This window comes from Hypomesus nipponensis, chromosome 15 (genome assembly GCF_054491055.1).
Source record: "Hypomesus nipponensis isolate SF chromosome 15, ASM5449105v1, whole genome shotgun sequence".
Taxonomy (NCBI): Eukaryota; Metazoa; Chordata; class Actinopteri; order Osmeriformes; family Osmeridae; genus Hypomesus; species Hypomesus nipponensis.
In genome coordinates this window covers 7,072,937-7,099,761 of record NC_140375.1, presented here as the reverse complement: position 1 = coordinate 7,099,761, position 26,825 = coordinate 7,072,937, and the positions used below count along the sequence as shown (strand labels likewise).

The window sequence follows — 26,825 nt, the reverse complement described above, 5'->3', positions numbered from 1 at the left end:
CACATGCACGACATACACACACAAACACCTGCACTCACACCCAAACACATGCACAGAAAACCCCGCACACACCCAGGTACCCCCCCCCCCCCACACACACACACACACACACACACACACACACACACACACACACACACACACACACACACACACACACACACACACACACACACACACACACACAAGCACCCACTGTCCAGTGTACTGTAGCTTGGCCCGCATTCTTGTCAAGTCTTGTTTTGATGAAATCTTTGCTGATGTGTTATTGGCCAACTTGTGTACGACTAGATTCAGTGAACCGCTCCAAGCTTTAAAGCGCTCTGTTATCAGTGTATTTGATTAGGAGTGACAATGTTGCCTTGGAATTTGAACACTGACAGGCAGAATATCAGCTCACAGCAAACACAACATGTACACAGTTGTCACGCTGAGTTTCCCCGAACACAAATGACAACAAAGAGTTGCTATTCTTCTGAATCTGCAAGGAGAAACATGCAGGTGCATGCTTGGTCTTGTCCCCTGCTGGACGGCCCCCCAGTAATGTGAGGAGTTCAGACTTTCATGTCGTGGTGTTACATCTGAGGTGGTTTTGAACCAGCAACCTTTGACTGCACGCTGGCACACTAATCACTAGAGCCAAGCAGGTGAAGGTACATTGGGGGCATTTGGAGGGGGGGGGGGCAGGAGGATCAAACTCTCTGATATTTCCCACCACTACTCCCCGGCCTTAGGATTCCCACCAAGATGAAGTAGGCTTGATGATGTCCATTCCTTCATTAGCTGTCTGCTGCACTCCATTGTCTGCCATCAACTCAGCAGGGGTTCTGATAGTTACTGTGTTTAGAATGGTTGGACTAGTGCTTCTGTAATGTTGCAGTGGTTAACTGTTGAGTTGTGTAACTAATGCGTCCTGTTTTCAAAGGTTGCACTGCTGGTCCTGAGTTGTGTGTTCTGAACAGTTCCATGGCTGGTAGTGTGTACGTGTCAGCCACGCTCAGGAAGAGTGCGGTGGATGTGTACCAGTGTGAGCCCAAATGACTAATCAGTTCCATCGAGAGATTGAGGAGAACAAAGGCTGTAACCAGAGCCTACTGTATCAAATAGCCACAGGAACACTGACCACAGGTGTGTGTGCAGTTTGTGTGTGTGTGTGTGTGTCTGTTGTGTGTGGTGTGTCTGTGTGTGGTGCGTGTGTAGGTGGTGTGCAGTGCTGTGTCTGAGTGTCATCCTACCCCAGAAAACCCATGCATCATTCAGCAAGAGAGTGAAAGTGTTCCCTCCCTCCCCTCCGCTCCCCTTCCCCTCCCTGACCCCCCCTCCCAATCCACTGCCTGTTCCTCCTGTCAGTAAGCCTGGAGAGGGGGTAGAGAAGGGACTCTAAGATCCATCCTGCCTCCCTAATTTCTTCTCCGACACAGACACGGATGCTGGCGCAGTCTGCCTCTCCACCTGGGTGTCTGAGCCGGGACTCAGCGATGCAGCCCACACCGGCTCCACCGTGACCCAGGCCTCCACCTCCGTCACTGGGTCTGGATCCACAAGCCATCCCCTGACCCCATCTGTGCCCGGGACAGGCCAGCCATGCTGGGGGTCCGTGGCCCCAGGTGGAGCTCTCTGGTGGGGTGTGTGTGGAGGATTTCTCTGCTGGTCCATGGAGATGGCTTCAGACAGGACGGCAGGGAATCACTGACGTGTCGACCAGGTAGGGGACTGACCTATCGATTGGATTGTTTGATATCTTGGTTTATTGATTGTTTTTATGGATTTGTGGATTCCTGTCATCACAACTATTGTGTTCCACCAGGATTCTACTCAATACAATCAGGCCCCAGCATGACTCTGTAACTGTGTTCTTCTAGGGTTCTACTGTGTTGGGGACGGCCAGGTCCCAGAGCCGTGTCCCAGAGGGACATATGGGCCCAGTGCTGTGGCCACGTCCAAGGCCAGCTGTCTGAGCTGCCCCCCCCATCACTACTGCCCCTGGCCAGGCCTGCCTGCCCCCCTGCCCTGTGGTTCCAGGGCTGAGCAGCCTCTGGAGGGGCAGTCTGCCTGCGTGTGTCTGGAAGACGGGAGGAGCTTCCAGGTGGTGTTCTGGCACACGCCTCTTTACTGTCTACTCTCTTCTACTCTCTTCTGCTCTACAGCTGGTGTACTGTGATGGTATTGCGTGCGTAGCCCTGAGCCCAGTCAGGTGTCGATCTGCCTCCGTGTTGTCCCCAGAGGAGCTGGATGCTACCGTGTAGCTTCTCAGACAGTATCGTCCCGTAAGACATGACCTCACCTCGGTCTCCTGGGTCCTCTACCAGTCATGGAGGGAACTCCCCTGTCTGGGTCCTCTACCAGTCCGCACATACTTCCTCAGTTTGTGCAAGCATGACCCACAGACTCCCAACAATCTGTAGCTCAGGGTCTGGAAGGTTCTCTCATCAGGTGTCTCCAAACAGGAGGGTTTGGGTTTCAAGCTTCGTCCGTCAGCCCCCTCACCTCCCCCCCAGTATCTCAGGTTTAGGAGCTGCCAGGTCCTGTGTCACCAGGGCAGATTAGGTGTTGATAAACACTCTCCCACCTAGCTCCCTGCCATTGTACGATGTGACGGTATCAGACTTCGGGTCAAACACACAGACCAAACGCTTGGATATAAATATCGGATGTTTGATTTTCTCCTTTGTGTTCTTGACACGGTATTCCAATGAGTTGAGTGAACTAGGTGAACGTTCAGATGCCCTGAATCAAGTGCACCCAAAGTGTGACTCCTTCTGGCCCAGATTTAAGACACATGAGCTTGACCTATGGTTCATGGTTGATAAAAGATGTTCTCTGTATGGATGCAGGCCAGTGATGGGCATTGCCCTTGTGCCCTGGGCTATGAGGCAGCCAGTCAGGGCGATGTGTGTGTGCTCAGAGTCTACCATGTCTGCAGAGATGGAAGCAGCCGCTCACAGTATGGAATCTGTCTGGACCCCAATCAATGGGAACAGCAATGTAGGCAAAAGGTCAGTGTGCAGGTTAAGTTCACACGTACTCGCACACACACAAACACACACACAAACACACACATACACACAAAAAAAGAGCATTGGAAGATCTCGGAAAACACATAAAAAGTTTTAAATATATAATTTTCATCAATGATATCCATTCGCTTGAATTGTTTTTCTCCACTCAATCCTGGCGTTTCAAATGCTGTCTAGCTAGCTCTGTTACCTGGAACCAATCAGGTGGCCGGCCTCTAAGTCAGTGAACTCTGGCTGCTCTTCAATATGAACCGCTTATCCAGAGCTTATCAGATATTTGGCTTTAGAACACATGTGATCTGTGAATGAGCCCCGATGAATACGTAAGCCTGTTCTCATTGACTGCTGTCATTGGCGGTGGTGGAGTCCTCTGTGTTTATCTTCCCAGGCTCTCCAAGTCCCATGTAAATGTACACATACAGTGATACTCACACACACCACACACAGACCACACACACACACACACACACACACACACACATAGACAGACATGCACATATACACACACACACACACTGTGACCTCTCTACAGACATTCAAAAATGTAACCTTGCGACTATTGAATTTGGTGCACCCTTTCCCCTAAATAACAGTGTGTGCAAAGGTCGACAGTTTTTCTTGTTTTCTTGATGTGATTGATTTGATTTGCAAAGAAGCAGCACACAAACCCACAAACCCGTGATCTCTGTCTGTCCTGTACTGTACCTGCTATGGCTGAATACTGAGGCCTGTGCTCACTCTTCTCCTGCAGGTGTGTGTGTCTCCAGGAGCCTACCAGGGCTATGATGGGGCCCTGGGGATGTGTGTGTGTGGGGAGGGCCCTGGCGCTGCTGAGTGTGGGAGCTGGGGCTGCAGGACCGGGGCCGGGGCCGGGGCCGGGGTCACACCCTCGGTGAAGTTGGTGTGTGACTCTTCTGGGGAGCTGAGTCTGGGCTGGAGCGCTGGGAGCAAGGTGAGGCAAGACATACACACACAAATACACACACACAATAACACTCTCACATACACCCAATAATGCTCTCACCATGACACGTGCAAGCAGATAACCAAAACTACCAGAATACTTGATTTTAGGGTTTCCAGGTCAAGTCAATTTAATTTGATTGCAGCATGACCTCCCAGGAGAGTATGTATTCTCACAACATGTCGCAGACTAATTGTTCCTTTACAAGGACATATAGTATGACCAAGCTAGAGTTACAACTTCTCAACTATATACACCATAGAAAACATTCTTATCCTCTTGTATGGAGTAAGAGGAACGATTAGGCTCTAATGTCTTCCTGACCTAGTAAATCTTACAGGTGTGTGTATTTGTGTGTGTGTGTACTTGTGTGTGTGTGTGTCTCCAGTTCCACGGGCCTGTCTCAGGCCGCTTGCTGGAGCATGTGTTCCGACACTGGGACTCCCAGGGGATCCTGCGCTGTGGCAGGAACCTCGTGGCCTCTCGGCACGTCCACATCCTTCAGACAAGCGGTGAGTCAGGTCTCCCTGTGGAACTCCTCACCATGCAGGACAATGCCACACCTCAACCCCCGCACTTGCTGACAAAGGCTGCCCCACTCTGTTTGTGCGTGGCTTTTTTTGCGTCTGTGTGTGTCTGTATGCACGTGTGTGTGATGGGGTGCGTGTATGCGTGTGCATGCGGGTGTCTATGTGTGTGTGTGTGTGTGTGTTGGTGGGTCTGCGTGGGTGTTTAGACGCTGGTTTCCTCGGACTCCTCCGTGGCCTACCAGAAAACCTTCTCCAGATGTTCTCCTCAGACTCACAGAGAACTCCCGGCACCACAGGTCCATCCACCACACCACAGCTTCAAGAGCAGACTCACACTGAACAGGAATCCTTAGTCGCTGATGCTACATCTAGAAATGCTAAAACTGATGCTATTCATCCACAGTACTAACTTATTAATATATAACTGCTTTCTATGCTGATGGACTGCTTTATAAGTACCACTAGAGGGAACCTCAGATTCATTGATGACCTGTGTTCGAGGAGAAATCTTAGAGTCACCTTTGGTATGTGTTGTAGAAGCAACCTCCAAACTCAGAGAAGGAGAGGGCCTGAGAGGAAGTACCTCCAGCTCTGTGGGCGGAGAAGGAACCCCCCGGGTTGGAGGCGGAACCTGGATCTCCAGCGTGGGTGTTCTGAACCCTACAGCCTGTCTGCAGCTGGGAGACGTTCTGCTGTTCTCTGTCAGTAGGGAACACCACCCTCAGTATGACATGTGAGTCAGTCTGTCTGTGTAGACCCCCCACTTTGAGGACCTCTGGTGTACAGCACAGATTCACTGAGGGGTGGACTTACTAACTGATTGATTTCTTGATTGATTGTTGGAATGACTACATTTCTGAAAATGAGGGAGTTTGAGAGTGAGCGAGTGACTGCATAGGTGAATACATTTGTGAATGATTGAGTGTGTGAGTGTATGTATAAACCCTGACATCCTCTGTGCTCAGGGAGAACCTGTATAACACCAACTCTGAGTTTGACTGGGGGCCGTTCAGACAGCTGGAGGAGGAGTTAACGCTCTCCTGGACCCCGCCTACTCTCTTCTCATTGGTTCTCAGCCAGCCGGGGGTGTACGTCTTCAGGCTCAGCAGCCAGCGTCACAAACACATGGTAACCAATGGTACCTCACAGTAACCCATGGTAACCCATGGATGTATCAGCCAATGAGAAAATACTGCAGTTCCGCCTCAAAGAGAGCATGAGTCTGTGGACTGAAGGCCAAAGTTTATAGGTCAGAGACCATTCTAGCTCAATAAACTCAGGAGAAGGGTTTCCAAACAATACATTAGGCAACTAAAAGAGCAATGGGAAGATCTGTCAACATCGGTCAACTTCAAACAATCAAAAGAATGTTGTGATATGGTTGATATTTTAATCTCTGACTCCTCTCCACTGCAGTACGTGAGAGTGATGCCTGCAGGCGGCCAGTGTTATGAGGCCGGCCCCTTCTTTCCCGCTGTCCCTCGTCACATGACCAGGATGGGCATCGCCAGGCAACGGAACCTGTTGCTGAGACCCGATTGGCTGGTGACCGGAGGCTTGGTGGTTGGAGCCATAGTGATCCTTAGCTTGTGTGTGACACTACTGGTGAGAGAACACACACACACATGCACTCTCTCACACACACACACACACACACTCACTCACTCACACAAGCAAACTGTTCCAGAGATTCTGGGAGGCCCACTGATTCACTTTCGTTTTCGTAGATCTTGTTCAGAGAATATGGTTGGCCAGAGAAGGAGCCAATCAGAGTGCGGTATCGTGCGTTGCAGAAAGCTTACCTCATGGATGACTACTCATCCAGGGGCTCCAGGGTGACCGCACTGAGGAAGACACACCGCAACCTGCAGGGCAGGATAGACACCACTCTTCAGCCAGGTTCAATCTATCATCACCACACACATACCGACACAAACTTAGGCAAACACTCACACTTACAGGCACACATGTGCTGACACACTACAACGTACACAACTTACACACAGCAGGTGAAATAAACACACTCACGTCTGCTACTCCAGGACCTTATGATCGCACTCTTGTGTAACTCTTGGGTCTCTCACGCCCAACCAATTGCGTTCCAGCGCACACATGCAATCAGATGGTAATACTACAGCTCCATCTGATAAACAGACAGAAATAGACCTCGGGTCTCGTATGAATACATTGCTTTATCATTTTCATCTCCTTAGTGAACCACCGGTCGTAAAGATGGGTACAACTGTTTGTGGTGGTCAAAGGGCTATTATGCAGGGTTGATAAAACATGGGCATACTGTATGTATGTGATGTGAACAACGTGATACTTTGTGTTTTGCTTGTGTGTGTGTGCATGTGTATCTGTATGTGTATCTGTGTGTGCATCTGGATGTGTATCTGTGTGTGTGTGTGTGCAGCAGGAGCAGTGCTGAGCGTGGAGGCTGAGGAGTTCTGGGACTATGAGCAGCAGGTGGACCTAGAGGCCTTCAGCTCCACCACGTTTTACCGCCTGCTGCTCACACACAGCCTGGCCGTCACCTCCCGGCTAGGCCAGCTCACCGGAGAGGTATTGCCCACTTGGTTCTCAAACACAGCTAGTAGTCACATTCAAGGCACTGCACAGCCTGTTTTTTTTTTTCCAACTGGTCTTCACTCATCTTGCAACCTGGTTTGACCTCATAGCACCTGCTCCCCCCTGTCTTTTCATTTCCCTACACTAGATCTCTCCATCCATATTCCTTCCTTCTACGCCCCCAGCACTGTCCCTCCTTACTCTTTGCCACCCTCCCTCTTTTCCTCTCCCTCCCTCCTCCCTCATTTCCTCTCCCTCCCTCCTCCCTCATTTCCTCTCCCTCCCTCCTCCCTCATTTCCTCTCCCTCCCTCCTCCCTCATTTCCTCTCCTTCCCTCCTCCCTCATTTCCTCTCCCTCCCTCCTCCCTCATTTCCTTTCCTTCCCTCCTCCCTCATTTCCTTTATCTCCCTCCTCCCTCATTTTCTCTCCCTCCCTCCATTCCTCCCTTTTCACGCATTCTCTGTCTTACTGTCTACTGTTACTTTCTCAGGCCTCATATGTCCTCCCTTGTGGGAATATTGGAATGTATATGTGCTGTGTATTTGTGCGTGTGAGTGTAGCACCCCAAGGGTAGCTGCAGTAAAGTCAGAAATATGTAAGATGAGTTGGCAGACTTTGCCGGTCATTGTTATCCTGCAAACATGCAGGTCTTCCTAACATGTTTTTGTTACAATGTATATGGGTGTATCCATGTATATGGGTATATGGGTGTACATGGGAAGATGTATACCGGTGTGTATATGGGTTAAGTTTGTGCGAGTGCAGTGTGTGTGTGTGTCTGTGTGTCTATTTGTGTCAATACATTCATTGTAATTGTGACACGTGACATGTGCATGTGTGTGTGTGTGTGAGTGCTTGTGTGTCTATCTGTAGCTACACATTTGTCTAAGCGTAACAGCACCATCACAGGCTTGCCCCCCCTCCCTCCCCTGCAGGTGAAGGAGCTGTACCAGGAAGTGCAGGCCAACCTGCGGAGCCTGCAGCCCGGGTGGTCTGCGGCCCTGGGGAGGCTGCAGGAGGGGGAGGCCCACCAGAGGCTGCAGAGGGAGCTGGAGAGGGAGGTGGGCCGCCGCAGGAGTCTGGCCCAGCAGACCAGGGCCCTGCTGGACAGCCAGATGCAGGTTTTGAGGTCGGGGCTCCAGGCCCAGAGGAAGGCCCAGCAGGCCTTCACGGCCCGGCTGAGGGAGAGCCTCAGGCTGCTGGGCTGGAGCCGCAGCACCGTGCCTGTCTGGGACCAACACTCACCACAGTAATGTCCCCGGCTGGGGGTCTGGGACCATCTGTCATGTCTTCATCAGTGTAACTGTGATCCACAGTGCAGTCTACATTACATGTTTAAACACAAAAAAAGAATCATACGAGAATAACTTGACGTGCAGGACAGAATCCTGCAAAGAAGAGTAGGATCTTTCTGAATTTAAGATTAGGATGTGTTTTGTCTTGTACCACATGCTTTACAGTACTACATTCCATGTAGAAAATGTGTCACGGAGCAAACATTGGATTGAAACGTTAACTAAGCCCATGATCGGCTGATCGACTAACTGATTGGTTGGTCATCCTGCAGGGTCCTGCGGAGGGTGTGGTCCCTGGTGGGTGCACTGGCAGAGCAGGTGAGAGGGGACTGCCATCGCCAGGGGGCCTGGGCCCTGCTGGGGGAGGGCACCGGGGCACGGCCGCTCTGCCCCCTCACAGGAGCCGTCCTCACCAAGGACGACATCTTCGGTAAGCTGGTTGTGTCACCAACCTTGGCTTCCTTCATGTTTCTATGCTGTGAACTGAAATGCAATCCTGTTGTTTTAGTCGGTGCTAAAAAGTAGTGTGGTTACAGCGCTAACAGCCCGGGTCTCTGAGTGACTGGAGCTCACTCAGTTGTTTAATGGGATGTCACAGGAAGTGTTCTGGTGTCACCTGCTGGATATCCTTCTGACCTGCAGGAGGCAGGGGTAATTGTGTCATGAGGACAGACCAAATCATTATAAAAGAACTGTCTCTATTACATGTATTATTACAGATTTAAGAAATGTAGGTATTGACCTATGAAAGTCAGAAGGTATTCTTACTTGGTGGACTTTTGTGAAGCATTTTCTGACTTTGATTGTAATGCTACGTTTACTTGTTTTTATTCAGTTCACTGTACCTGCTCTCTGTGTTCCAGCTCCAGATGGCTCGTTGCGTGTGGGCGGAGTGTTGCATTCTGATCCAATCACAGGCCTGATCCGACCAGGCACCCATGCCCACATGCTGTTGGGGAATGGGCACAGCATGGCGGTGCCCCCAGACTTCTTCCTGCACCCTCAGACCTGCAGGCTGATGCCCATCGCGGGCAATGTGGCCTACGACCCCGACACTTCCACCCTGATCCTGACCACCGACTGCTACACCGGCAAGGAAGGCTCTCTCTCTCTCTCTCTCTCTCTCTCTCTCTCTGTCTGTTTGTATCTGTCATCCCCTCTCTCTGGTCCTCTCTCTCTGTCTATCCATTCCCTCTCCCTCATTCTGTGTCTTTCTCATTCTCTATATTTATATCTTACCGCCTCTCTCCCTGTCATCCCCCCTCTTTCTCTCCAACCCCTCCCTTCACCTTCTCCTTCCCTACTCCCTCCACCTCTGTCCCCAGCACATCCTCTGATAACTTCTGCTTCTTGTTGCCCTTCCATATTAATGCCAGGAAACAGTAGGAAATGGGAGTGTGCTCTCTTGCCCTTCGTCCTTTACCCGGTTTCCCGTCACTCTGAGAAGCCCCTGGCGCCCACCAGGCTGAGGGGCCTTCGCCCAGGCCAGAGGCTGCAGCTGGGGGGGCCCATGTTAGATCCAGACTCCGGGCTCCTGGTGCCCATACTGGCTGTCACCATCCACCCCAAGACGGGCCTGGTCTACCCCCTGGGAGGGGTGTCTGTCTGCCCCCTTACCCGCCTGCCCCAGCCCATACAGCTGGGCTCGCCTATGCTGGACCCTCGCACAGGCAACGTGGTCCTGACTGCTGGCGTTGGGCTGGACCCAGTCACAGGTGAATATAGAGCTGGATCTGTACCTGATTAGAGGTGAGTATGCTAGGTTCTGACCCAGCCACAGGTGAGTATACTGTAGCTGGGTCAGGAACCAATCACGGGTGAGTATGCAGAATGACTGCTACAAAAGAGAACCTAGGGGGAGGGACAAGATACAGGCAGGGTGTCTATTGGTTGATCTGGAATCACAGCGTCTGTCTTGATTGGCCTGTTCACCCTGTTGATGTGTCTCTTCTCCAGGGGCAGTGTTGCCAGTGGGCGGACTCCTACTGGGAGAGTCCTTCATCGAGCCTCTGAGTGGTCGACTGGTGAGAGTGGGCGGGGCCAGCGTCAGGGCGGGGCAGTTGGTGCCCCATGCAGGAGGATACCAGACCCTGCTGGATTGCCAGGTGAGATATAATCATTGCACACAGTACACAGTACATAGCACACAGCACACAGTGGGGAGGGTGTACTTCAGTGGTTCGAGAGTTTGACTGTCAATCTAAAGATCTGAAGTTCACATCTTTTCTGGGCTGTCACTTTGAATAAAAGTCATGAGAGCAGATCATAGTGCATTGGTTTCAGCACACTATACATTTAACATAACCCCCAGTGATGCATACAGGTGACCATAATTAGAGTTACTCAGTGTTGTAGCAGCGTTTTCCCTTGAAACTCAGGCCACCATCACTGTGGGAGGATGGGTGGGCTCCTGCTTTCTGGTGTGACTGGATCTGACTGGATCTGACTGGATTCTGCTGGATCATCCCTCTCCCAGGTGCTGCTGGGCCGGCTCAGAGTGGTGGAGCTGCTGAGAGAACTGTTGGAGGAATGGGGCTCCAGGGACACTAGACTGCAGCCCCCACCCAGCCTCACTGACCCTCCCCAGCCCTGCCATTCCCTCCTCCCTCAGACTAACAACCCTCATCTCCCCCAGCTCGTCCCCAACTCCCCCTTGATGAAGTTCTCCAACCCACCCCAGCTCAACAACCCCAACCTGACCCAAACAAACCTCACCAACCTGCCCCCACCCAGTAACCCTAATCTGCCCCAGCCCGACCACCCCCTACCCCAGCCCGACCCCCAGCCTGACCTGGGACGACTGCAGTCTGCAGTCTCGGAGCTGCAGCAGGTTTCTAGAAGGAGTCTGCACTGCCAGCTGCAGCTGCAGACCAGACTGGAGATGCTGCAGGACTGGGCCTCTGCCGTGGCGCGGGATGGAGGGGTTCTGGGTATTCATCCAAATCAAATGTATCCTCTAGTCTATAAAAACACAGAAACTACACGCAGAACGCAAACCCTGTGTTGAAACTTCTCCCCTTCCGCCCTCCACCACACCTTGTTGACCCTTCCCACCCCCATGTCCTCCCCCACCGTGTCCACCCACCCCCTGGCCTTGCCTCCACCCCAACTACATTGTGTCCCACCCACCCTCTGTCTAGGCGAGCTGCCCCTCCCAGACTCAGAGCTGTGTGTCCCAGCGCTGCTGGGGCAGGAGTACCCTGACCCCCAGGGCTCCGGCCTCCAGGTGCCTGTCCTGGGGGCCCAGCCGGACCCCCTGTCTGGGCGCATCTTGGCCTTGGCTGGCACCATGGAGGACCCCCAGGGGAAAGGTACACAGAGGAGGCTGGACAGTCTTCTGTACTAGACACCAGAGTCATACGAGACCTCTTCATCAGAATTCTTCATCAGAGTTAGACTCTACTAAACTCTACTGTACCGTACACTAGAGTTCAACAGAGACAGGACATCATTCAGACCCGTGATGGTTGTTGGTTTTCCAGGACTGGTGGCGATCCGCTGTGGTGCCCTGGCCATCGACCCGGTGACGGGGGGACTGGCCGCCGTGGTGGGGGCCCGGCTGGATCCGAGCACACGCACGGTGGTGCCTGTGACCGCCCCCTACTGGCTAGCCCTGGGAGAACAGCCTGACAGCATACAGGTACTGCAGGAGAGAGAGAGGGATATCTCTAGCATATGCTGGGAAGTTGCTGCTGAATCTATAGATGGTGTGCGTACATGTGAAGTTTTCATCTGATGTTTCAAAGAATAAAGCAGAGCTGACCCTAGTCTTTCTGCTTCCATTTTCTTCCAATCCTCTTACAACATTGACTTTGAATAAGTTGATAGTGTGGACGCTGTGTTTTTGTTGTCACTGATGATGTTGTCTTTGGTTGTTGTTGCGGACCCCCGCCAGGTGGAGGCGCTGCAGAAGGAGGTGTGTGTCAGGACCAACCAATGGCTGGAGCAGAAACAGAAGGAAGAGGAGCTACTGTCTGACCTGGACGTTGCTGTACAGCGCTGTCTCCACACGGTCTCACTGGACCCTCCTGGACAGGTGATGAGAGGGCAGGAGGGGAGGAGGAAGGAGAAGCGGAGGAGGGAGGAAATGAAGCAGCAGAGATGGCCCCCCTCCCCTTCCTGCATGCCTCCCACCTCAGAGACTAACGTCATGTTTGTTGCAGGGCAGCCAGCGGCAGCAGGACTCACCTCCAGGGGGGGCTATACTATGTAACCAGCAATGTAGTGTGCCTGCCTGCGTGCGTGTGTGTGTGTGTATATAGTTTAGTTTTGGGGGCCATCTCATTGTTTACAATCATTGACCTATGCACATTTTTTTTAAATCTCTCTCTTTGCAAGTCGCTTTGGATAAAAGCTAAATGAATAAATGTAAATGTATTTCTGTGTTTTCAACATGTGTGGGTGTGGTATTTGTGTGTGTGTTTGCTCACGTCTGTGTGTGCTTGTGTGTGTGTGTGGATGTTCTCTGCGTACATGTATACTCATGTCTGAGTGTGTGTTCTTTATGTGTGTGTATATGCTCATGTGTGTGTGTGTGTGTGTGTGTGCTGCAGATCCCCTGGGCAGACAGTGAGCGCCAGCTGAGAGAAGCTGTGCTGGAGCTCCAGGAGTCTGGCCAATCAGAGGCCCAGAGCCGGGCCGCTCGCCAGGGCCACTTAGCCTTGGTCCTGCCTCCCTGCACCCTGCACACACTCACAACCAGTGAGTAGCACAGGCTTGTGAGTGTGTTTGTGTACATGTCTGTGACTTTATGCTTTTGTGCATGTCTTTATGGTTTTGTGTGCGTGTATTTTGTTGTTGTTGTGTTAATGGGTTTGTATTTATGTGTATGTTTATGGTTTGCTATGTGGGAGGTGTTTTGAATGTATTAGCAACAGGTCCAAATGGTTTAATGGGTGCTTGTGTGGAGTTTTGGAATGTCTCACTCATCACCTAAGCAACCCCTTCCAAAACAACTTGTTGCTAGGCATCTGGAGTGTCTCCTGGTTACCTGTGCACTTGACCGGTAGACAGGATAACACATTATTGTGAAATTCTGATTTACACCATGCTTTGTTCTCTGTCTCTTAGTGTGTGTCTATTGATGAAGAGTGTTTAGTACGTCTCTTCATAAACGGAGTGACTAAGTTCAGTTGAGTTCTGGATTTTAATAAGTATTATCAATCTGGAGATTGGGAGAGAAAAACCAGACCTCTGACACTAAATGACAACACAACACCAGGCTTAGGTCCCAATCAAGTCTGTCTCCACTCTAAAGGCTGGAGGACCATCTTTTATAGGGCACAAGAATGTAAATATAGATAGTGACAGTCAGGCAGTAATGACGTTACAACAGTCTCAGAGAAAGAGATTCACAGCTCCCAACCCATGACCATTCTCAGATTAGAGAGGTCATAGTTGGCGCTTTCCTTGTATTCATGACAAGGGACGTTTACCCAGTACTTTCTCCTGACCTCGAACATCTACTAACCTTGACACATAGACACAATCTACTCTTATTACCTAAAAGCAAGCTTACATGAGAACATACTAACTAGTATCCAATGACTCGTTCTATTGATTAGTGAAGAATGTACGCACACAGGAAATCTACATTTCTTCCACACTATGCTGTCTGAGTATAAGCATATTGATTCAGTGCTCTCCTCCAAAGTAACACACAGAGTGTAAGATTTGAACCTGAAACCTCTTGATCTGTAGTCAAATGGTTTACCACTGAGCTATACCCGTTAATGTGTGTGTGCATCTATTTGTGTGTTTTTATGTGTGTAATGGTGTGTCTATGTATGTGTCTATGTGTGTGTGTGCCTATTTGTGTGTTTCTGTGTGTGTCTATGTGTTTCGATGTGTATGTGTCTGTGTGTTTCAATGTGTCTGTGTGTTTCTATATGTGTGTGTGTGCTTCTATGTGTGTGTGTGTGCAGGTGATGCTGCAGAGTGGGAGCAGCGGTGTGTGTGGCAGGCGGAGCTGCTGGCGGGGCTGGACCTGGTCAGTGTGTGTGTGGAGGGCCTTCAGCAGGACCAAGAGAGATGGACCAAGGAGGGAGAGCTGACAGGAGCAGGACACACCAAGGTCAGGACACACACGCACACACACACACACACACACACATACACACTGAACGATAAATTGTTGCAAACAACTCTGACATGCACTATGTGCTCTGGCTTGTCTCTAAATGTATCTGTGCACTACTCCACTAGTGTAGCTGTGTAAGTAATCCTAAATGACTTACAAATCTTGTATGTGTGTTTATTCCAGGACTGGTCACTGAGGCAGAGAGAGTTGTGGGAGCAGCTGACCTCCAGACAGGCAGAGCTGGAGTCTGCTCTCTCAGCCCTGCACTGTACCAGACTCCTCAGCCAGCTTCACGCAGAGACAGCCCAGGTCAGAACACACACACCACACACACACACACACACACACACACACACACACACACACACACACACACACACACACAGAACATGCACACACACACACACACACACGGACTCACACGTACTCACACACACAACAGCTCACACTCCAACACACAGACACACACGTATGCACTTACACACACACACACACACACACTGCATTCATACAATCCTTTCAACCTCTGCTTGTTTCCAGGCGGTCCTCTCCAGAAAATTCTGGTACCGGGACTATGGGCTGGGCCAGCCTAGTGGGCCTGCTTGGGCCGGCGAAACCAGACCTCCTGTGAAGGTTGTGGGTGTGGCCCAGCAGAAGACCCTGGTCCTGCTGGAGAGACTGACCCAGCTGCTGGAGCAGAAGCAGCCCAGTCTACCCCCCAGCGCCTGCTGCCAACACCTCTCTGGTACTGGAGGCTACTGGGCCGGCAGAGTACTGTGTCTGCAGAACACTAGGTCTACAGAGTACTGTGTCTGCAGAATGTCGGGTCTACAGAGTACTGTGTCTGCAGAATGTCGGGTCTACAGAACACTGCGTCAGCAGAGTATGGGGTCTGCAGTTCAAATAGATCTTCTGAGCTATGTCACTGCAGAGTACTGCAGTGCAGAGTACTTCAGCCACTGATGTGATCCAGGTGGTGTTTCTGGTCATGTGACGTGTGTTTCAGGTCTGTCCACAAAGCAGGCGTATGGCCTGGAGGCCTGCTCTCCTGTCTGGACAGCATCGCTTCCTGGGGTCAAAGGTAAGACAACTGATCAGCGGCACTGAATACCCTCTGAGGTTTCTGGGTTACATTGCTGCTGTATTGGGTTTGACTGTACATGACGTTCATTGGGGAGTTTATTGATAACAGTGTGTGTATGTGTGTGTGAGCCTGTGTGGGCCCACTTCCATGCCCGTGCGTGTGTGTGCCTGTGGGAGTGGGCATGCATTTGTGTGTGTGTGTGTGTGTGTGTGCGCGTGGCTGCATGCGTGCATGTGTTTGCATGTGTGTACGTCCGTGTGTGTGTGGGCAGGAATCTCCACCCAGTCTCTGAGGGAGCCAGTGAGGGCCCAGGGCAGTCGGCCTCACACACACACAGCTCAAAGACACACGGCTGCGTCCTCAGGAGTGCACTCCCAGGGTGAGGCTCACCTCGACTGTGATGACCTCACAGTGGCAGGGGCTCCAGAGACAAGACCATCCCTGGTCCCTGTTCTCAACAGCCAGGGGGAGGGAGGACAGGGCTCTCTCAGTCTCATATCAAGTATTTTGTTCCAAAACACGACACCTTCCAACAACTGAAATGAGAAAATGTAATCCAAAAATCTCCACTGGTATGAATTTGTTTAACTCGATTATTTTGTATTAGTCCTTTGACGCCTTTTGAAGAAAAAAAATGTTTCAGTAAAAAAAAATGTCCTGCTTATACAGTCATAATGTTTCCAGGAACATGTTGATGGAATAAGGCTGAAATACAAAATAAATAAAACTAGACTTACTGCACTTTGAACCAGATGTGTACTATGAACCTTCCTCATCAGAAGAGTCAGGTCTAATATGGATCATCAACAGATGATCAGGATATTGTGTTCCCTTCTCCTGGTGTTCTTTACAACTGCACCACCAGTGATCAGATCATGCTATCCCATTGTTTTTTCTAGAAAGCCAACCAATGAAGGAGCAGGCTCATCCAACTCATGTCTGTGTCCCCACGCTGTCAGGTAAGTATCCCAGCAGCTTCACTTTGGCATTCTGGGTAGCACTTACTGAATATCTCCTTCACAGATTTTTTTCACATTTCTAGAAACTGTAGCTAATGACCTGTCACTTTCTGTTCTGTGTGTGGTATCAGAAGAATGGTCCTGTTGACATCTGTCTGAGTATCTAGTCTATCTCTGAGTGTCTAGTCTATCTCTGTTTGTCTAGTTTTTATCTGTGTTTTTGTTCCAACAGAGGAAGAGTGGGACAAGCTGCTGGAGCTCTCTCCTCTGTTCCAGCTCCTCAAAGGGGTGGAGCTACAACTGAGGGGGCGGGCCAGAGAGGTGGGGCTCCTGAGAGCAGAGGCCTGTGATAAGTCAGGTAAGAGGACCAATAGGATCCCTAGCGACGGAAGACCATCACGAAAATAAATAATGCTCCATGTCTAACGCATCTAAAAGAGTTTCCAGTTCAAAAGTATATAGACAGGAAGGAACATATTGAATTACATCGTCAAATATTGCAAGAGATACAGCCACAGAAACTAGTAAATTAAGTTAAACTTTAATATAAGATATCTAGATGGCAGGCATTGGAGGCTAATGCAGGACACTAACCAGATTAAATTGATTCGAGGGGAGATGACACCCACAGGAGCAGCCATGTTTCTGGGTTCTGCAGTAGCCTCTCTGCAGTCAGGCTGTCCCATGTGAGAGCGCAGGAAAAACTCTCCAGCTGAAAGCCATTAAGAAGATGGAAAACAAGAGTGAGGGAAATGAGGGCAGAAAAAAGAGAGAATTGGACAGCAGTAATGCCGTTGCGAAAAAAGGCTGCTCTGTGGGCTTTGATGATAATGTAAACAATTCCACCCACACACTCGCGGGCTGACTCACACACACACACACGTATAAACTAGCTTAGATATTCACACACACACACACACACACACACATACACACTCTCTCTATCCCTCAACAGCTGTGTGTGTGTCTGTGTGTGTGTTCCTCAGGTGTGAGAAGCTCGTTTGTTGATGTGATGGATGCCCATTGGGAGTGCGAGGGAGAGTTGATCCCCCTGGAGGTGAAGTCCCTGAACCTTAGAGAGACGCTGGTCCTCCAGCATGGCCTCTTCCTCCTCGGGACCCTGCACTCCCTGGGCCTGGTAAGGACCCTGCACTCCCTGGGCCTGGTAAGGACCCTGCACTCACTGGGCCTGGTAAGGACCCTGCACTCCCTGGGCCTGGTAAGGACCCTGCACTCCCTGGGCCTGGTAAGGACCCTGCACTCACTGGGCCTGGTAAGGACCCTGCACTCACTGGGCCTGGTAAGGACCCTGCACTCACTGGGCCTGGTAAGGACCCTGCACTCCCTGGGCCTGGTAAGGACCCTGCACTCACTGGGCCTGGTAAGGACCCTGCACTCCCTGGGCCTGGTAAGGACCCTGCACTCACTGGGCCTGGTAAGGACCCTGCACTCCCTGGGCCTGTTAAGGACCCTGCACTCAGACGCAGACATAGAAAAAGCACCAAGCCAAGCTAAAGTGAAGCTTAAGGTTCCCTAAATGGTGGATTTTGTATTACTTCGACTTGAGAGTCCAGTTAAGAAATGTTAGCACTATAATCTGGGTTTAATTTGCATCATTCAGTACCAATGAAAGCACAAGTCCTTCCCTACAACGACAAAAGATGCCAGAGGCCTGAACAGTTTCTTAACATACAGTATGTGATGGAGTTGAGAGAGAAGCTATGGTTTCTTCTACACCACAGAGAACTTCCCACTCAGGAACCTGTCACAACAGGACCTGTCAACCTTTGCGGTTAAGAGTGGTTCACTGTTCCTTGTCCGGTAACTTCTTAAGCCATATTAAAAATGCCAAATGGTGTTTTGCAACACACTTTAACTTTTGCAACAACAGAAAAGGAAAATATTTGCATTTAGTTATCTCCAATGGAGACGGATGTGTGCAACCCTAAATGGTGTGCTTTCAATGGTGTGACACAGGGGCGTTGTTAGAAATAAAGCCCTACTGGGGCACAGGCCCCTATTCAGTTTTTTTTCTTCCCAGCTTGCTGTGCACAATGCACTAGTAGATATATAAACTCCCCTTGCTTAACCGACTATACAACGGTTCAGGGACGCAAGTTTGATATCAGCTTTGGCAGGGACATCAACAGTTTACTGGAACACTTGCCCCAGTAAAAAGGGTCGAGCAAGGCCCCTGGTGTGACATCTTACAAAACCAACTGACCATTTGTGAGATTAGCCAATCTTCGCAGTGTGCAATTCACCTTTCGGAAAATGTATAGTTACAAAACAGCGACATCAGTCATACTTACAACACGTCTGTTTTTGATAGTGTGCTCCATGGGCTCCTAAAACAATACTAGTTATATAAATATCTACTTGAAGTCAGGATGGAGTTTTTTGACCCTGATTGTATCCATGCTGTGCACATTTCCTCTTTTTTTTCGCATTTCCTTCAGAAACCCTGTATCCTGTAATGTCTTCCTCAGACTCCAGCTGTGTCACTCCAGATAGCAGCTAGTCTTCCACCCAACAACTACCACAACAACGCTTTCCGCAACTCCTTCTTTTACGAGGTTTGTGTGTGCCTGTACATGCTGTGCACTGGACTTAAGCACGGCTGTTTGTGCATCACTGAACATTCCTGTGTGTGTGTTTGTGCCTGCCTGCTTGTGTGTATTTGTATGCGTGTGTGTGTGTGTGGTCATTGTCGTGTGTTCCCAGGAGGTGGAGGAGACGGTATATGTGCGTCGCCAGCGGCTGCAGTGCGTGGGTGGGTTCTCTCTGCTGCTGACTCACTGCGTGTCACACATCGCTGTCCGAGACCTCAGCAACGACTGCAGCCCCGCCTTCCAACGAGTCTTCTTCAAGGTCCACACTATCGCCTGCTCACCCTCTCACACTCCACTAGGTCTTGGGTAGAGATGCGGTCACTTTGAATTCAAATATAATTTATTTTGAGTCTTTTGAGACTTTCTCAGTGTTTATTGAGAGGCTTTTGGAGTGGAGGAAATGAAATTAATTGGACGTTGAGCCGCTTAGTTGATGATACATTCATTTGAATTCAGAAGGGTTGCCAAAGCAACCAATGAACGTTTGTGTGTTTGGGAATGTGTTTGTGTTTCCCAGGCACTGCAGGCCTGCATGGGAGAGCTATTCCAAGCCAGACTGGGAGGTCTCTCCCCAGCAGAGGAGGCCTCTTCCTGGGACTCCCTCTCCTACTCTAGCCCCCTGTTAGAGAGGCTCCAGAGGCCTAGTCGGAGCCTGCTATCTCAGGATGTAGGTACACAGTGAGTGGTGTGTGATGGAGAGTGATAGATAGTGAGAGGAGAAAGAGAGACACAGATAACAGGAGCACAAGAAAGAGATTGAGGCTGCTTAAAAGAGGAAGGAAAAGACACGTGTCAGGTTTATCTGTGAAGATGACAGTCCTTAGCCATACAGCGTGTATGTGTATGTTTGTGTGTGTGTGTGTGTACACAGGACGTGGGGAAGCTGCAGCAAAAGCACAGAGAGGTGTCCCTGCTGCATAGGGCGGAAGACCTACTGAAGGAGATGAGCAGTTCGGACACACAAGGACACCCTGCAGGGATGACCCACTGACAGATGCAGACCCAAAGCATCAACAAGGAACCTGCTGGAGAAATGAACTACTGGCAGACACACAGAGGGAGCCTGCTGTAAAGATGAACCACGGACTACCACAGACAGAGGTCTGGGTGAAAGGAGTATTGTATGTTTATTAGTCAGCTCTTGGACGTTGTAAAATCCTGCACACGGAGCATTGAGTCTGAATTGGACTGCTTGTATAAATAAACATCCTGACAAGTAGGAATCTCTTACAGTAATCTACATTACATCATCTCAATACCTAAGATATGAGCGTCCAGCTCATGTTGATGTGATGCTAAATGAGACAGCTTTAAAAGTGTATCGAAAATGTTTGTTTACATCAGCATTTGTATGGACAACTAAGAATTGAAATAACTTACAAACAACAGAAAAAATAAAAATGATAACTAAAGATGTTATCCTTTATTATTGTTTTTTTTATTATTCCAAAACAGTATTTGAATATTCCTGGATAAAGGCACAAGCAAGAAAGTCTGTCTAACATATTTCATTCCAGATGTTTATTTACTTTAAAGCTGGGCAGGATCAAACAAACACACTCACAATCACACCCATGCACACTAAAACTACATGCACACACACACACACACACTCACAAACACACACACAGCTTGTTTTAATCACCGTCCCCCTCAAGGGGCAATGGAGATACCGCAAGCCCACAAACGAACAAAATCTGGAACAGATGTGGCTCCAAAAGTCGTCCTCAACTCCACAGTTTTCATTCTTTCGCAGTGACTCTGATGGCAACGACAATGATGATCATCACAATCCCGCAGACCAGGGCCACAATATTCAGGATCTTGGCTGTCCTGGATGCTTCTTCGGCTGTGGTGTTCTCTCCGATGGCATTGGCATTGCTCACCTTTGAACAATACAGAAGTCCCAATCAACATCCAGTACTGAACCCACTCCAGTTTAAAGATAAGTGCACTCCGTTAGACTCAGTTAATGCAAACTTTTACTGGATGAATCCTTCAAAAGAGCAATAACTTCAAACTCTTGAACAAAATACTTTAAATCAGAGCAGATTTCTTTTAGGAGAGGTCAAATTTTCAAGAAGGTGTGGTGTGTAGTCTTACCCTGCAGGAGCAGATGATGGCAGCGATGCCCAGGGGCAGGCAGCAGCACAGGGTGTTAAAGATGGACCATGCCAGGTAGGTTGGAACCACACCACGAGTTTGACCTCCTTCCATGGTGTTTTTATGTCTCTGCTGTCTTGAGGAAACAAAGGACAAGGCAGGTCTCTCTAAGATAGAGCGTTTGTGGGGGCTGGGGAGCAAAGGGGTTTTATATGGCCTGGGAAGGGTCTGAGTGAGAGGAGGGGCCAGGAAAGGGGTGGTTGAGGCTCACCAATCAGGGATGCAGCCCACACTGCTTGGGCCTGTGATGTAATGGATTTCTGGTCTGGCTTGACTGGAGAAGATGGAGGAAAAAGGGTGTGGTGGAGAGGAGAGGAGAGGAAAAGAAGAAGGGGCCTCTCGTTACTCTGCAAGTTACGGCTGCAAGAGTCTATATCCATGAGTAACTGATGTTGCACTTGATACTTGATGTGATATGTTGCTGTTAATGTACTGTACTGGGCACTGCTGTAATCAAGGCATTATTGTGAGACTGTAGTTAAAGAATTGGAAGCGGTTGTTTCCCTGTCGGGCAATTTGTTTTGTCCACCATAGCTTGCTGCTGTAATTGAGATGCCATTGCATTGTTGCACTCAATTTACTCAATTTACAAATGAGATGTTGCACTGTGATATTCTGTTTTTTCTCAACATGCCTGGTTGCTGAGAAGAGACTGTTTTACGATGTGGTTAGCTAACACAGTGTTCATTGATTGTGACCTCCGAAGCACTGTATAACTATGCATTTCTGATCAATGATCTCCTGCTGTACTTTCAATGTGCACTATTTGTACTATGCTTTGAAAAAAAGTGTGTACAAAAATGAACAAAATATAAATGTAGGCTACTGTGTTTCAGCAACCAGTAAAAGTGCTTGTAAAACTGGGAGTTTCAAGGTTTTAAGCGTCATGGCCATAGGACAAATGAATGGAATGTTGTGGGGGTAGGTGGCTATGAATTTAGGGGCTTGGTAGCCTCACTACAGAACTTGGAGCTAGATGGGAATAGTGCTATCAGGCTACAGGGATAGGAAGCTATGGGACAAAGTTGTAGCAACATTTCAGAGAAGCAACAATTATTTATTTGATCCATTTAATTATTTTATCATTCTATAATTGTACTTGTTCTTTGTTATAGTGATTTAGTAATGATCTGATTTGAGTACTTTTATCACATGTTGTCGACTGTGTCTAAAATGTGTGCCGAGATGGATGCCTTGTTATCTTAGTGTAAATGAAATCTACCCAGAGGTTCAAATAAGGTAACCTGAACCTGGGACTGGGTGGCTATGTAGCACATTACTCTATTTACTTTACAGGGACAGTGCAGAAACAATAGCCTCAATCTTTGGTGTTCAACACAGTGTATGCTGCAGCTGCCAAATGTACTAGTCACATCGGGTTTGGGAAGCAGGAGTTCTTGGTATACAGGGCTGGATGTTAACTCATCCAGTGCAGCATGAAGGGACTCATTGAGAACAGAGGAAGCCATTCACGGTTATCAACTTGCCACTGTGGACAGCAGCTTTCCCATTTCACAACTGGGGAGACTCCGGCATGTCGGGTCACTGACTGAAGTTTACACACTTCCTGTTTACTGTAAAGTAAAGAGGCAATGGTGCAAACACTTGCAAGATTGTTTTTTGGAATCAAACTTTCTCTGTGAAGCCCCATTACGTAACTATTTCAAAATAGTCCTGAAACAAGCCGGTACTTACAGTGAAGAGCTTGAAAACAATTCAAATGTGTCTGATTGCTGCATTATAACTAACATCCAACATCCATCCGACATCCATGTTGCTACTCAAAGCATACTTTAAACTGTCAACTTGGAATGTGAAAGATAAGGCACGCGGTGACAAGCCACTGAGGTTACCAAGTAAGTGGATGTATACAGTGTGCATGCAAACTGTGAGTGAAAGAGAGGGTAAGAGTGAGAGAAAGTGAGAGAGAGTAAGAGGCAGAGAGACAGAGAACAAGAGAGAGAAAGAGAGAGAACGGGAGAGAGAGGGAGAGAGCGAGGCAGAGATAAAAAGACAGAGACAAACAGGAAGAGAAAGCCATGATGTTGACCAGTTCATTCACCGTCTGTGTTAACATGGATCCAGACACATGCCAGGCTTTCTAGATTTCTCTTGTTTGGCAACTGAATGCCAATGTCTGTCTGAGACAACGACAAATACTACTCTCTCATCATATTCATAGAATACAGACTACATAGATAGAGAGTTTGGGAAATTCTTGTGGGCATACGTGGGAGTAGGGGAGAAAAAAACGGACTGAAATAAACAACGAGATAAAAAAAAAACAGAAGTCTGTGTTCCATTAACATTCTTGTTATAAGAACAAGGGGGAGTTGAAATCCGAGCCAACTCCGCCCACATGCACGCAAGAAGATGTCTTGCTCCCATAACAGGCGTAGGTTTCTTTATACTGGGTGGAACATGTCCCACTCTCTTTTTGAAAAGGGCAAATATGTCCCTTCACTTTCATTAAGAACATTTGTATTTAACAGCAACATCCTCATTTGTTAAACAAGCTGTCCTGGTACCCACATTTGAAAACAAACATATGCCCCTGGCTCACATTGTGGGTCCATTAACATTTGTAAAGACAATACTTGTCAGAAGACTTTGTATAGTAAGAAGGCTCAATGAGAGAGAGATCACAGTTGTGGGACTACAACCATTTTCTCTTTTCTTCTGCCAGGTATACAGTATACCACCCTCATTCACATTGCAGTGGCTGACTGAATTTCAGTTTGCCAAGTTGCTTTGATCAAGTAAATGGCACCATCTGGTGTCAGGAATGGTCCAGTTGCGTGGTCTACGCGATACACGTGCAACCACCAGGCCCAGGAGGATTTCCCTTTGCCCACTACTAAATGAGCAGTTTCACATGCACAAACACAGGAGGAAGGGGGTCTTGGTAAATTGACAGCTTGGCCACTACTTAAAAGTACTAGACTAAGTTAGCCCAAGCCGCTGGTACAAATGTTACTTCAGGAACCATGATGATACTGAGGGTGGCAGTATTGGTCCGTTATGTGCAGCGGCAGTATAATGACTGTAAAGAGAGCTTTACGATCTGGAAATAAGCGAAGTCTCTGGTTTATGATTTATAAAGGTATCATTTGGTAGCCTACAGGAGAGACACGATTGTCTTGCGGTGGTAGTAGGTACGTGTGTACCGCTAAATATCAAACATGAAAAGTCGCTTCTGCTTGGAAGAGTCTGAAAGTGAAGAAAGATTAAATTCTAAAGACACAGGATACATGGAAATGGATGGAGCGGTCCTGCTTGTTTAAACGCGGAGGAGCACGTGACCACTGGAAATCCAATCCCGTGCTCGAAGAGAGTGACCGTTTCCATAGTTACATATAAACTCGATCGCCTCTCGAGCTCAAAACTAATGTTGGTCATAATAACTAAAAGTATCTCAAGAGTCTTCGCTACAAATTGTTTTGTATTAAGTACAACTTAGCTTTCAAGTAGAAAATAAACATGAATATAAATGTCGAGGACCTCGAGAGTTTTTTGAAGAACGTTGACAAAATAAGTAAGTAATTATCAAGATATTATTCTGGCTGGTCCTGCTAAAGAAATCTTGCATAGATAATGAATGTTAACGTCAGTTACTAATGTTAGCTAGCTCTAGCACATGTATTGTTCTTGTATTAGGCTACATGGAGTCCAAAAGTACGAAATCTATGTGACATAAAATCCATAGTTTGTCATTGACATCAATCTTTCTTTTATCTACTGTATCTCCCTCTCCCCCAAACTCTATCCCTCTCCATCTCCCCTACTCCCTTCATCTCTCTTCCTCCTCACTCTATCTTCCCCTTTCCCCCACACCCTCCATCTTTCTTCCTCTCCCCACTCCCTCTATCTCCCCTTCTATCTATCTCTCTCCCTCCGTTTCCCCTTTTCCCCTTCTCCCCTACTCCCTCCATTTCCCCTCTCCCCCACTCCCTCCTTCTCCCCCACTCCATTCATCTCCCTTTCTCCCACACTCTTTCCATCTCCCCCTCCCCCATGGTCTCCACCTCTCAGGTGATCTGGTGAAAGGTCTCAGCTCATCTGATCTGGAGGTCCAGCAGAGATCTGCAGAGAAGGCTGATCACTATATAGCTGCTTTGGAAGACGAGGAGCCATGCAAAACACTGATCAACAAAACCAGGATCAACACCAACCCCTCACAGCCAGACCCTGCCTCTCAGGTGGATTACACACACACACACACACACACACACACACACACACACACAAACACACACACACACAAAGGACAACGCAAACTGGATGACATAATTACACAAACGTAATTTCTCATGAGTCACCATCTTCTTTTCAGACAGGCATACAGGATTCCAGTAGCTGTCCTGGTGAGTGATATTACAGTGAAATAGGCTCTTTATCAGTCAGAAGCTAAGAGTAGCTAGTTTGTATGAAGTAAAAGCCATTGAAAGATACTTCAAAACCAAAAGACATACTGTATTGTGCAGCTTTAGACAGGGGGCTGTAGTCTGTACATGTATATCAGCACTATGCAGATTCTAATATAGAACCACCACCTTGACAGGAAACATCACCACATTGAAACTCCATTCAATACTTTCAGTCAATTCCACTTTAATGTAGCCTGATCCGAAGGTCAAACCAAGTTTTTTTTACCAGTGATTGTCCGGTTTATAATGGGCAACGTATGTTAGAGCTCCGCATCCACGTTTACCGATAAAAGTTAAATCAACCTCGAATCTCTTGCCACTCACTTGTTCTCGAAGTTATTGTTCAACACATATTCTTAAAACAAACATTTTTTTTTTGTGGGTCACACAATCTGACGGCCGTCAGAAATGGTGACCTGTGTGGTAATGGCTCTATGACGACTCTAAATCAGAAACAACGGCTCAAGATTAGTGTTAATCGATGAAATAACTACCCCAAACCATCTTTGAAAGTTTTCATACCTTTGGGAACCAGTTACAGAGGGAACACACTTTCTTAAAACATCTTTTTTTTTTTTTTTTGGGTCACACATTCTGACGGCCGTCAGAAATGGTGACCTGTGTGGTAATGGCTCTATGACGACTCTAAATCAAAAACAACGGCTCCAGATTAGTGTGAATCGATTAAATAACTACCCCAAACCATCTTTGAAAGTTTTAAAACCTTTGGGAAGCAGTTACAGTGGGAACACACATTCTTAAAACATATATTTTTTGTGGGTCACACATTCTGACGGCCGTCAGAAATGGTGACCTGTGTGGTAATGGCTCTATGACGACTCTAAATCAGAAACAACCGCTCCAGATGAATGTGAATCGATTAAATAACTACCCCAAACGATCTTTCGAAATTGTAATACCTTTAAGAAGCAGTTACGGTGGGAACACACATTCTTAAAACATGTTTTTTTTGTGGGTCACACATTCTGACGGCCGTCAGAAATGGTGACCTCGGTGGTAATGGCTCTATGCTGACTCTAAGTAAGAAAAAATGGCTCGGGATTAAAGTGAAACGATTAAATAACTACCCAAAGGATATTTCGAAGTTTTAATACCTTGTGGA

At 48.4% G+C, this 26,825-nt stretch overlaps 3 protein-coding genes across 3 annotated transcripts in view; 2 read left to right on the top strand and 1 right to left on the bottom strand.

The window, feature by feature from the left end:
• The first annotated feature begins 966 nt into the window (after positions 1 to 966).
• LOC146257227 (uncharacterized) lies at positions 967 to 20,514 on the top strand. Its single transcript, XM_084674718.1, has 33 exons — positions 967 to 1,027; positions 1,422 to 1,607; positions 1,863 to 2,015; positions 3,785 to 3,969; positions 4,370 to 4,493; positions 5,049 to 5,244; positions 5,477 to 5,639; positions 5,928 to 6,116; positions 6,239 to 6,410; positions 6,934 to 7,076; positions 8,019 to 8,332; positions 8,651 to 8,808; positions 9,242 to 9,469; positions 9,755 to 10,093; positions 10,335 to 10,483; positions 10,855 to 10,939; positions 11,156 to 11,308; positions 11,519 to 11,689; positions 11,861 to 12,018; positions 12,274 to 12,414; positions 12,932 to 13,079; positions 14,303 to 14,451; positions 14,641 to 14,766; positions 14,998 to 15,202; positions 15,464 to 15,538; positions 15,813 to 15,920; positions 16,441 to 16,500; positions 16,733 to 16,858; positions 17,487 to 17,638; positions 18,990 to 19,076; positions 19,225 to 19,371; positions 19,630 to 19,779; positions 19,984 to 20,514. The coding sequence occupies exons 1-33, from the start codon at positions 967 to 969 to the stop codon at positions 20,101 to 20,103; spliced, it is 5,121 nt and encodes a 1,706-aa protein (XP_084530844.1). The 3' UTR covers positions 20,104 to 20,514.
• LOC146257226 (interferon-induced transmembrane protein 3-like) lies at positions 20,504 to 21,404 on the bottom strand. Its single transcript, XM_084675152.1, has 2 exons — positions 21,216 to 21,404; positions 20,504 to 20,998 (listed from the first exon to the last, which is right to left on the bottom strand). Exons 1-2 carry the CDS (start codon positions 21,327 to 21,329, stop codon positions 20,855 to 20,857), a joined length of 258 nt encoding a protein of 85 aa, XP_084531278.1. The 5' UTR covers positions 21,330 to 21,404; the 3' UTR covers positions 20,504 to 20,854.
• Positions 21,405 to 24,649: 3,245 nt separating this feature from the next.
• ttc12 (tetratricopeptide repeat domain 12) overlaps positions 24,650 to 26,825 on the top strand; it is a 64,358-nt gene continuing 62,182 nt past the window's right edge. The window contains exons 1-3 of the mRNA XM_084674985.1: positions 24,650 to 24,810; positions 25,308 to 25,474; positions 25,609 to 25,639. Coding sequence (XP_084531111.1) covers positions 24,756 to 24,810; positions 25,308 to 25,474; positions 25,609 to 25,639 — 253 coding nt within the window. The 5' untranslated portion in view covers positions 24,650 to 24,755. The remainder of the gene's footprint in view (positions 24,811 to 25,307; positions 25,475 to 25,608; positions 25,640 to 26,825) is intronic.

What these genes read in the sequence shown, in the direction of transcription:
- LOC146257227 (XM_084674718.1), top strand. Translation starts at nt 967, where the DNA reads ATGGCTGGTAGTGTGTACGTGTCAGCCACGCTCAGGAAGAGTGCGGTG. An exon ending in GCCTGCCCCCCTGCCCTGTG is followed by an intron (nt 2,016 to 3,784) that starts GTTCCAGGGCTG and finishes GTGTGTCTCCAG; the next exon opens with GAGCCTACCAGGGCTATGAT. An exon ending in GACCACCGACTGCTACACCG is followed by an intron (nt 9,470 to 9,754) that starts GCAAGGAAGGCT and finishes TATTAATGCCAG; the next exon opens with GAAACAGTAGGAAATGGGAG.
- LOC146257226 (XM_084675152.1), bottom strand. Translation starts at nt 21,329, where the DNA reads ATGGAAGGAGGTCAAACTCGTGGTGTGGTTCCAACCTACCTGGCATGG. An exon ending in CCATCATCTGCTCCTGCAGG is followed by an intron (nt 20,999 to 21,215) that starts GTAAGACTACAC and finishes TATTGTTCAAAG; the next exon opens with GTGAGCAATGCCAATGCCAT.